The 12,186-nt window shown below is 39.8% G+C and overlaps 1 protein-coding gene across 1 annotated transcript; it reads right to left on the bottom strand.

The window, feature by feature from the left end:
* Positions 1–637: 637 nt before the first annotated feature.
* Positions 638–11,502, bottom strand: LOC142134177 (cilia- and flagella-associated protein 46-like; the record flags this gene model as incomplete). Its single annotated transcript, XM_075194509.1, has 6 exons — positions 638–774; positions 2,559–2,640; positions 8,507–8,619; positions 10,835–10,937; positions 11,260–11,295; positions 11,442–11,502. Coding segments are annotated over 6 exons (532 nt in total), but the record flags the coding sequence as incomplete, so codon positions are not given.
* Between the last annotated feature and the right edge of the window lie 684 nt (positions 11,503–12,186).

Raw genomic sequence — 12,186 nt, 5'->3', positions numbered from 1 at the left:
AAGCTATCATCGTCATTTATTTATATAGCGCCACTAATTCCACAGCGCTGTACAGAGAACTTACTCACAACAGTCCCTGCCCCATTGGAGCTTACAGTCTAAATTTCCTACTATAGACACATACACAGACAGACAGAGAGGGAGAGATTAGGGTCAATTTTTGATTGCAGCCAATTAACCTACCAGTATGTTTTTGGAGTGTGGGAGGAAACCGGAGCACCCGAAGGAAACCCACGCAAATACAGGGAGAACATACAAACTCCACACAGATAAGGCCATGGTCGGGAATCGAACTCATGACCCCAGTGCTGTGAGGCAGAAGTGCTAACCACTAGGCCACTATGCCCTCCATGGTGTTGGTCACGCCCACACACATCTGGCCACACCCACACAACACTGGCCACACCTACAGTGGGACGGCACTTTTCACAGCAGGGCCTTTATAATTTTCAGCCCCAGGCCCATGTGGCCCTTAATCTAGCCTTGCCGAAACATACAGTAATTTGTTTCATTTTCTGCAACCCTGCCAGAATTGCAAATAAACGTATTTCAGTTGTATCTAGAGAAACAACCATCCAACATTATAAGTGATTAGTTATACAGTGATAGGGAGACTGAGCTTACTGCAGCCACTTACATTCTGAAAGGAAGTCCAGTCTGTCTGCATTCTGCTGTAAGGTTGTGTGCCACTGATTCAGCATTACAGAGCAGACACCTGTCACACTTAGCAGGAGGGCTGTTTCCACTGGTCTTTCCAATAACAAGCAAGATTCCCTTTCCAAGATAACCACAAAAAATGATTTTAGGAGTTAGAAATACTTCCGGTTGTATTTAACAATAATTAAAAACAGAAATGAATTGAAAATGAAAGAAACATTTGGGATCGTTTACAGGACAGAGATCTAGTAAATCTTTACCTCCCCTTATCATCATTACCGTCTTACTATCTCATCTTAGAGAAGACTGAAATTATTATAAAACTACAATATATTTTAGTAATGTCCAGACTGCTGCAATTTTCACTCACTTACATAGAAAATGTCCCTTGACGTGCTTAATTGTGAGCATTGCCCTCTTTGCTTATTGTTTTGTTATGGCGTGTTTTAGCCAATCACTATGCTATAAAAAGTGTGGTTGGAGTGGAAAACTGTTCCTTATAAACAACGGCCAAGGGAGAGTTTATTATCACTCTAATCTTCCAGGTTATATATAGACTATCCCCATATTTTAAAACTTTACCATATGATTTACCAAAAATGCATATATTTTGTACATTTGTACAAGGCTTTCTGTACGTTATTTAGCACATCCATTATTCTCATTGTTTTCAGAGATGAAAGCTTTATCATCCCACTGCATTGTATCCCTTTCCTCCTCTACTGCAAGCAGAATTACTTTGTTTTCTTATCAGACATCTCTTTATGACTATATTCCTTTCACATGTCTGGATCAGCCACTAACAGGGGAGTAAGAAAGGCCGGTGACGAGAGGGGGAGCGTCACAAAGGACTTCTTTTTTGCTATTTTGTAGTCCAAATGGGAATAAAAAAAGACCCACCAGCACCCTCTGACTGCCACTCTACTAGTGGTCTCCGTTTTAATGGAAACCAGTCTATGCTGTCGAGCTGGTTTGGGATTTGGAGGGACTATTCATTTTAGACAGAGCAGTTTACATTATGACTGTATATTATAGGTAGCAAGTGCGCCCGCAAAAGAATTTCTCTGCCAAACTGGTCCCATTAACACTACAGTCCTTAGGTGGATTTCTGGGCAACCTCCACGCAATGTAACAAAGAGCTACACACACACAAAAGTAAAACAGTAAAAGGTTTAAGCATCTGAAAGGGGAGGTACTGAAGGGGTAAGAGGTTGGATATTGATGTGATGTTTACACTTTTCCACAGTACACCTCGTAAGGACTTCCGTCTCTCCAGACCTGGAGGCACGCTGGGCGTACCAAAGAGCGGCACAGGTGTAAAATCAAGGAAGTTTGCTGTGCACCTCTGGTGAGCTTCATAAATGACCTCCCCTGTCTACCACAACAAATATATAAAGACAAAACAAAAAATGCACAGTATTCTCTACAATGTTACATTCTAACAGCTTACACTACAACAACAGCAAAATAGGATTTTTTCACTTACCGTATAGTCCATTTCTCTGAGTCCAAAGGGGGACGCTGACCATGGAATATAGCAGGTGGACGTGGCGCTAGGGCACTTCAATAGCTAATACTATTCAAGTGTCAAACCTCCCTATATAGCCCCTTCCAGCTAGGGCCAACGCCAGTTTTATATCAATGCCCAACAGAAAAGGAGGGACTAACTCGGCATAACAACAGAAAAACATGAGTGAAATACATAGAATCAAACAGAGCACAGTGTCCCCCAATGGACTCAGAGAAACAGATGATTCGGTGAGTAAAAGGAGAAGTAAAAAAAAAAAAAAAAAAACACTGAAAGAAATAGCCATGAAAATATAAAAACATGTAAAACCTGCTATACCTCATGGTCACAGTGTCCCCCAATGGCAAGAAAGATAATTTTTCATTATTTTTACCTTTTTTGTACATCAATCGTTGATTGTCTTGAAAAACTACGACTTGTCCGCACCTGATCTAGAAGAATCATCAGCTGGCATTCTGAAATACATAATCCACATACAATCTGCTTTACAGCAAATTTAGATTGTCTGTACACTTCAATCTGAAATTTTCATGTACTTGAAAAAAAATTATTATACATATAGATATGAATAGGAGAGAGAGAGAGAGAGAGAGAGAGAGAGAGAGAGAGAGAGAGAGAGAGAGAGAGACACACACACACACACACACACACACACACACACACAGGGAGGGAGAGAGAGAGACAGGCTAGGGTAGGGGAACAGCTGTAATCCTGTCATCCCCTGGGGTAGATGGCAGTGTGTAGCAGCCAAGAGATCACTCAAGTCCAAGGTTTTGGGTTCAACTAGCCTCAGCCAGTTTTATTAAGCAAAATAATAAAAGAAACTTCATAATAAACGCTTCTTCTCACACAGACTCTGCAGTCCCTTGCCTCAGGTAGTGAGAGACTGACTCCACTGCCTAGCAGCCTTTTAAACACAGCTAACAGGTGCCAGCATTAATCAGTCTGACAGCAGAACAGAAGACCCAGACTGGGCCTTGTAAATGGAGCCCATCCATCTCTTCTCCAGCTATACCCCAGGCATTTACCAAATCTAAACATATATTATATATATATATATATATATATTCTTTCCCCGCTTCACCTGATGATTACATTGTTTATAACTTTTCTTTACATTGACAGTAGGATATGTGTGTATGGCATTATCATTTAACAGATGCAAACTATCTCATTGTAATTCTTGAGCGAGTTATGCTGTGAGTATAGGCGTTTACTGCAATGTTTGATCATTATTTTCCTTCTTTTTGAGATATTAAACAATGACCAAATTAAAAATATTATTTTGCTGTAATAAAGCTACTATTATTTTCCCAAACTAGCGACAGTTGTCCTTTAACTTATATTCCCAATTACCTTATACTGATAGTTGCTCTAGTGCATTTTCTAATAGCTAGAAGGATAAGTGATGGGAAACCTGATATACTTCTGAGGCCCAGGGCCGGATTACCCATAGGGCTAACTGGGCTACAGCCCAGGGGCCTATGGCATCCAGATGGACCTTGAAAGTGCTCAGCAGCAGTATTGATCGGTCGGGGGCGGGGGCGCCTCCGGCGCGATCAGTGCTGCTGAGCACTTTCACTGCAGTCCTTCTCCGGCGCGCTGTAGTCTCCTTACTGAGCAGATCTCGTGAGTGTCACTCTCACAAGATCTCCTCAGTAAACAGAGTACAGCGCGCCGGAGAAGGAGGTAAGTGCCGGCGGGGCGCGGGCAGCCCCGACCACTGTGGAGGGGGGGGCGTGCAGCTCCGGCCACCGGGGGGGGGCCCTCACGGGGGAATGGAGGCCCCCTTAGCCCAGGGGCCGCCATTCCCTTAATCCGGCCCTGCGGGGGCCTAATGGTGTGGCCCTCTAAACATCAAAAGAACTGCACATCTCGAAAAAAGAGACACCTGTCTATAATAAAATATCAGCAGGCATTTTAAACAAGTGTTACAAGCTATAACAAACAAATCTGAAAATAAAGCAGGAAGGGGGGAGTCGCAGATGAAGGTTCAGAGTGCCGCATGTGGCAACAGGACCGTCTGTTGCCCATCACTGGTATAATAGTATAGTTAGTGTGACAAAGGGAGTGGTTTGCCAGAGGCCTCTAAGAGAGGAGTTAGGTATTTAGCTGACAGTCTGCAGGGTAAGGCTGCAAACAGAGTTACATATTTGTACAGTAGTGCGCCTAGGTTAAAGAGATACAGGTGGAGGACATATGTGCCTCAAAATAATAGTAAAGAGTGTGATTCATTGTATATATTTTGAAGTGGTTCAGAGGCATCCTCTTCCACAGTTAACAGCAGTTGACTGGGTGTATCTGCACTGAGACTCATTAAGAAGAACGCGTGAGGAGAACTCCTCGATAAAGGCCAGATGGGTGTGTCACCTGTCCATCAAGTTAGGGCTGTGGGTAGAGTGCAAAGTATAAACACCTGAGTTGTTCATTATGTGGTTGACCGATGCCAAATAAGTTGGATAGTGTCAAGGGAGCTGATTTCTGTTAGTTTAGCACTAGAGTCACAAGAAAGTGTTTGGAACATTGTGTTATCATTGACTTTGCCATCCTGAAAATATAAATGAAATGAAAGTACATAGCGAGAAGTTGTTTGTGTATGCATCACCAGAAGGGTGCCTGTGTCACATTAGCTATTAATGTGGTAAAACCTATTGATTTTGGATTTGCTAAATTCCTGCAGACTCGTACATAAAAAGAAGTGATATTGCCAGCTTTACTTGGTGAGCCTGAAAGTAAAATATGTTATTTCAAATATGTGAAATTGTGTCTGAGCCAGAAACTGTGTGCAGATACACTCCTGAAGCTCCATAAAAAGATCATACATAATAGGATATTGCTACTCAGCAATAATTTATCCATTTGAGAAACCTGTCACCATCTGCCCTGATGACCAGTAGAGGCTAATGGATCCTATCTTGTTATTAAGTGAAGGTCATCTCAGTAAGAATCATCATTCATCCTAAATCACAGCACTTCCATTCATCCTAAATATTATAGTCAGCTTTTCTTTTCAAGACACAATGGACAATAATTTATATAGTAAGCTCTTGCCATGTATCTCAAGTTATTTGTCTCATCATGTTGTTATTAATGTATATTTGCTTTGTCTACTTACTGTATGTCACTACAGCAGTGGTGGCCAACCGGCTGCTCTCAAGCCACATGCATCTCTTTGGGCATTCAAAAGTGGCTTCTGGCCGGGAGCATGAGGGCAGCTCTGGGCGCAGGCAGGGCCATATTGGAACAGAGTCAGCTACTCGTCTGACTGGGAGCACGTCATGTGACTTCCTCTACACAATGCAGGGATATCACAGTGTCACCGATTATCTAATCAGGTAAGGAGGAGGAGGGTGTAGCTTCCTCTCCTTCTTTCTCTGTGCGGGCTCCAGCGGCTAAGTGTGACAGGTAACAAGTATTCAATTATTGAGGAGCGGCCAGCGACCGGAGTGCTTGGGGAGGTTAGGAGGGTCTTGTTGTGGGTAAGGAGGCTACTGCTCCATGGATGGTGGTGCTTGAAGAGACCCTGATCGAAACATGTGAGCAATAATAGATTCCTGCCTATCTTTTTAAGATCGTGCAGCAGTAGTCCACTTCTGGAATTTGAAACTGACCCATAATGACACATACACCTCTATGTCCTATTTTTATACTCTATTCTAAACACAGAAACACGGACTGTACACTGAGAGTTCTCTTTATAATAGAATTAGTCAGATATTCCTTGTGAGCACATAATATATCATTTTGCTTAACTACATTTGCATTCACTGGTTTTTACCTTTGTCCTGGGAATCTAACTGATTCGAGTAAAGAATATGCAGTTTTCAGAAATACAAACAAATGATGGAGTACAATGTATATTGTCTTAAGCTATGTTTATTGTTAAGTAAGTACATTTTCAATGACATATCTGCTTAAAAAACACTTTTCACACTCCCTGCCCATACATAGCGGCTAAGTGTGGCAGTTGTGACATGTAAGGGGCATACAAAGAGACTGATTGGCATGTAAAGAGATCTGATAGCATTAGGAGAGATCTGATGAAATGTGTGGAGGACTGCTGGCATGTGGCGAGGTCAGATGTGGATGTAAGGGGCATGTGAGGAGGTCTGATATCATTTAAGGGGCATGTGGGGAGGTCTGAGGCTAGGCGGTGATGCTGATGGGCATGTAAGGAGCATATTGTGATATCTGATGGCATGTGGCCAGGTCTCATGTGGATGTAATGGGCATGTGGGTAAATTTGATGGCATTTAAGGGGCATGTGGTGAGATCTGGTGGCATGTGTGGAGATCTGATGGCATCTGGTGTGGTCAAATGAGCATGTATAGAGAGAGGTCTGATCACATGTGGGGAGGTCTGATGTGTGCAACAGGCATGTGGAGAAGTTTGTTGGCGTGTGGGGAGGTCTGATGGGCATGTGAAGTGTTCTGATGTGGGGAGGTTTGAGGTCATGGGATGGTCACATTTGGATGTAAGAGGCATGTGGGGAGGTCTGATGGGCATGCAAGGGACATTTTGTTAGGTTTGATAGCATGTGGAGTGATGTGATGACCATTTATGACTTTTTTTTATACCCACTTCAACAGTTTCCTCCACAGCAATTGTGAAGTGCTGTGAAGAGACTATATGTAGCACTTTGAACCCTCCTCAGCAGCGAGATAATAGATCGTTGTACTGATTTGGTGATTATTGTGAACATTTTAGGATTGTTGAATATTTTCTTTTTCACTTACCAAAAAATTGTAAATGATGTTACATTCTCAATGTGTGTGTGTATTGTATATATATGTGTGTGTTTATACTGTTTATAGGTATATACACACATAAAAAGCAAAGTTGGTTTTGTGATATTTATAGATATTTTTGGGCTCTTCATGTCTGACTGGTTAGCGACTCCTGCACTAGAGGAAACAAGGATGATACTAATGATAAATAATAAGCACTCAAATATGTAAGTATAGCTGATTGGAGAGTTATTCACAAAGGCAATAAGGTGAATTTGTAAATTGTCGGTTATTTAACCGAGATGCAGATGGAGTATGAATTCTCTGTGACACCTAGAAACTGGGCAGCTGGTACTGAGCGTGCTGTGTGCCTATACTGGCACCGCACTCTCACAGTTATGGGAGTGAGCAGGACAAGTGCACACGCTCCATTGCATTGTCGTCATTTAGGTAATTGCCAGAACAGACAATTTGCCAAGGGAGCTTTATCTGTACACTGACAAAGTAATACAAGTATGTATGAGCTTTATCATATAGGTACATTTGACCCCACAATCGTTCTGCACCAGTTTGACAGGAGTCACACTTCACTACTCTATGCTGCAAATGTTTAGATGCTCAGATTGGCTCAATGTTGCCTAGTACCTTCTACCTTAATTTTGGCTAAACTGAAATATTATGTGTTGCTAACATTCCACTGCTCTGACTACAAGTTGTTCTAGCTACGCAGAGGCAGGCAGAGGACACTACCCGGCCGTTCTGGTTGTGTTTATAATTTGTTATTTCCATTTGGGTTACCGCAGAAAAGAAGATTCTCATATTAATTATAAAGTGTAAGGGGGTGTTTGTCCCTAATAATATTTTATATGGAAGATGCGACTTTTGCATTTATTGCTAATACTGTAAAGACACTATTCTCTCTTGTGTATATGACACCTTTATACATTTCATTATATTGTATATGAATAGGGCAATGTAACTTTTGCATATATCTAAACACATTTGTACACCTGACATAGATCATTTTTGCAACAGAGTTTTTTGGCTTACATTCGATGCGCAAAATGCATCAAACGCTAAATGCAGCTCTATGTAACAAACAGCTTCCCAATGCAAAGGTAAAGAATGAAGAAATACAATACATTTGCCTTTGAATCACCAATGAACCTTTCACGTTGAGCTGCCCATTTTTTAGTACCAATTGCTCCTAATGAATAGATAGCAGAATTCCCATGAACACTGGCTCAGCCATGGCTGCCTCCTCTATGTGTACCTGACTAGTGTCATTTAGCTCATTACTAAAAAGCCAACACAATTTACGAGCAACAAGAAGAAAGCCCTCACATTACTGTCACAACATAGGAAAATAATAGTAGAAGTGCTATTTTCTGTTCAAATCACTTTGCTCTGGTCCCTTAAGTACCATTTTTTTTCACAAACTATTTTAAACACAATTTCTAAATATCTTGCTATTTACGCCAAAGTAGCTATCATCAAAAAGTTACTACTGAGTTAGTTGTTGTTCATTACTCTGGGTACTTTCCGACTTGTACAACAGTTTATGCAGTAATTATGACTTTTATTTCATGCTCACCTGTAAAATCCATAGCAACAAATTTGTCTAACAGTACATGTGCTAAAAGCCTCTCGGTCCCATAGAAAATAAATGCGCTGCAGTTAGTCATCATGTTTTCCCATTCTGCATGGCTGTAAAATAGACAGTGACACTATCAATACCAACTTTTCAATGAAGTGCTAACATTCTCTATATGGGATGTACAGTATAGTGGTAACTGGCAGATTGTCTAGGCACACATATAAATGATCATCTTATTGGTCATTATATAACTTCAGCACGTCTGATTAATTGTGAATTACTTCTCAATGCTGTAGGGAATTGGAAAAAGCTGGGGAACAGCATGGGGATTGACCTGTGTATAACTGAATCTGTTATATGGTTATCCATTTACCTCCCATCAATAATAGATAGAAAAGGTAATTAATGTAGCAAACGGTATCAGAAATAGAACCAGTAACTCCAGGAACCAGCAGTGGGGTTAACATACAAAGGAACTTTATATTGTAGACATCACAACTCACTAACTATAATATTATTATGCACAGAAATGTTTACAGAGGCAGTTTTAGGTATAAAGGATATACGAGGGGTGATATTGATTTGTGTGCTGTCAGCATTATTTTGCAAGAGGCTAGTTAGGTTGACATAGTACCGCAATGTTTGAAGCATAAATATACACATTTCTGTACTGTGCATGTGTAGTACAAGTGGAGTACAGCAAGAGAGCACACACGGATATTCCATTCCACATGGAAATATGTATGTTTTGGTTTTGGATCAATAATACTGTCATTGAACTATTTACTCCTGTGTATATTACATACACATATATATATATATATATATATATATATATATATATATATATATATATATATATTACATCAAATGGGGTAATGCAGCTTTTTTTATTTTACATTTACCGCTAACACTGTCAAGCTGCATTTCTGCGCTATTGGGTGGCGTATACGCATTTGTAGGCCAGACTTAGAAATCCTGGTGTACTTTGAGCTGGATGTAATTCGCAATACATATGACTCAACATGAACACGCGGAATTTTTACACAAAATACGTCAGGTCCGGTATTTACATTTACCATATAGTTGAGTGCAAGATACTGTTCTGTTATCAGAAATTTCTCCATAATTGCAATGTCTCTTATACCGCTTTCATACTGCCGCCCCGGCAATATCCCGGGTTTTTCAAGCTGGGTTTTTGCCGGGGCTCGGAGCGTCCCAGCTCAGAAACACCATTCATACTGCACCTCGGACCCGGGAATTTCCCGGGTTCACCCCATTCATACTGCACAAATCTGTGCCTTGGCAATTTGTGGGAGTCATCACCAGAGCAGTTTTCATTGGCTGAAAAATGGTGATGTCATTGACACTTTCTATAAGTAAAATCATAATTAAAAAAGCATAATAATTAGTTGGTTTGCTCAATGTAGCAGCTAAATTTCATCATTTAATTAACTGATGCCCAATTATTCCCTCTGCCCTTCTGAATCAGAAACATCAGCAATTCAGAGACATAGCAATTTATACCTTTACTGTTTTAAAAGGATCCTCAAAGAAGCAAAACTGCTTTGCTATTATATTTTAAAATTGAATAAAAGAAATAAAAAAAAATAACATTTATTTATCCTCCAGAGACAGGCAGACAGCCAATCAGCTTGTTTTCTGTGCAACCCCGGGTTTTTGGTTCGACCCGGGAATTACCCCTCGATAAATCCCGGGTTAAAGGTCGTTTGAGCTCGCCCTGGCAAAAACCCGGGATTTTGGTGCAGTATGAATGGGGTATTAATAGGTTTACTAACTGAAGCTTTATCTCAAATATCTTCATATCATCAGCTCCTGAACTTTTTATGTATATATTTATAAAGGCGACTATAAAAGTCAACTTGTATTTTAGGTGTAATGACCATTTAAAACTAGCACAAGTCTATGCGGCTTGTGCTGGACTGAAAGTCCTGCAAGTCCCAACAAGTAGAAAAAGAGGCAGCTTCAATGACATAGATACATACTGAGACAAGCATAGCAATAAACTGGTAAATGTGTGCTGTAAATATCATATATCCTTAATACAGAATATTTATTGCTTGTAACCTGTCAAATTTTACTTTATTGAAAATTTGTATTTCCTTTTAAAAGAAAAAGTTTTTGATCAACACTTCCAGGTCTCTTTAATATCACCCTCATTGCAGCTAGAATTGTGAAATATTGACTGAATAAATATCAATACAAATGTGGCTTAAAAACAATTAAAAGATGACAATAGATCACATTGATTTGCTTTTATCAACACTAAATAGCCAATTGCAGTATCCTCAACTGAGAACAAACCTGGGCACACGTAATCTTCCTATAATTCCTTCCCAATGTGCAGTAAATTGCTGGCTGTACCTTACGAGAACCTCGTTCATTCTATAGCCAGGGCTGTGTGTTTCTGAAAAGGGACACAATGAATAGAACATTGAGTTTTTGAACTCTGTTATACCTACCATTTCATTTTCTATTATATAAAATAAACAGTATATTCAATACATAATAAACAAAGAGCAAAGGTCATTCATATATTTACCAACACTTAAATCATGCAGCGTTTGATATGCAATTCATAGTGTGCAGTTGTTATCCAACATTGACAGAGCTAAAGACAAAAACAATGACTGCAAAGGGCCATTGTTTGTGAAGTCATTATTATTGAACAAGTGTTCTTACTAAAGAATTGTTTATATCTGAGCGCTGAGGTTATATTATGTCCTTACCTGGTTCTCTTATTTCATTGTAAGGATCCACAATATCTGATATAAATTGTTATGGAAGCACACAAATACACAACAATACCATCATTTACCAAGTGGCCACATTAAACTCAGATAAAGCAAACATAAAACTGACACTTGGCATAATAAATATAACTTAGCAATGGTTGCTGTATTAAGGATACATGTGAAATTATGGATGTCCACTGACATGCAGTTAGTTGGTAGAACACGATTGATGGGTACCTACAAAATAGACAACAGATAATGCACACAACACCCTGATATATCCTTAGAATACATATTAGGCTATAGTATAATTTGACATTTCTGAGCAAAAACAAATTCAGTTTGATCTACGATATCACAGCTTACTGACTATATTAATGTTGTATGGTGACCATTTCATTACATAACTACTGAAGTGACATTCACTGACAGCTTCACCATTGGTTGAATTATTCAGAAGTAGGGACTCTGAATATGCAGAATATGTATGGAAGACTTCATAAAGAAAAAACAACCTCTATTAACAGCAGCCATGTCTTTCCATAATTCCACTGTTCTCCTCTCCCCATAGTGCAGCATGTTTTCAGGATCTCTTACGTAACATTTAAAACATCTTTACCAATAACACAACACATAAGGGTTGTCCCTGGGCAAATAATGTGCAGTTACATGGAGGCAGGAATGGAAATCACTGATGGTGATTGTCCAATATTTCTGTCTCTCTGTCCCTTTCAATTCAATAATCCAGTTCCTACAATGCGGCTTCTACCATTCACATAACATCACTCCATATAGAAATGTGTTAAGGAATGCGTAACAGAATAGCAGCCAAAAGGAAGAGGACCTCACATAACCCACCGACGATTTCATGAGTTGTGTAAATTTGATTTAGCTTAATCCAAATGTAACTTGGCAGAGATT

The sequence above is a fragment of the Mixophyes fleayi genome, unplaced genomic scaffold, assembly GCF_038048845.1.
Source record: "Mixophyes fleayi isolate aMixFle1 unplaced genomic scaffold, aMixFle1.hap1 Scaffold_4091, whole genome shotgun sequence".
NCBI lineage: Eukaryota > Metazoa > Chordata > Amphibia > Anura > Limnodynastidae > Mixophyes > Mixophyes fleayi.
Note: the sequence above shows the minus strand (reverse complement) of the source record. Positions and strands in the feature narration are given on the sequence as shown.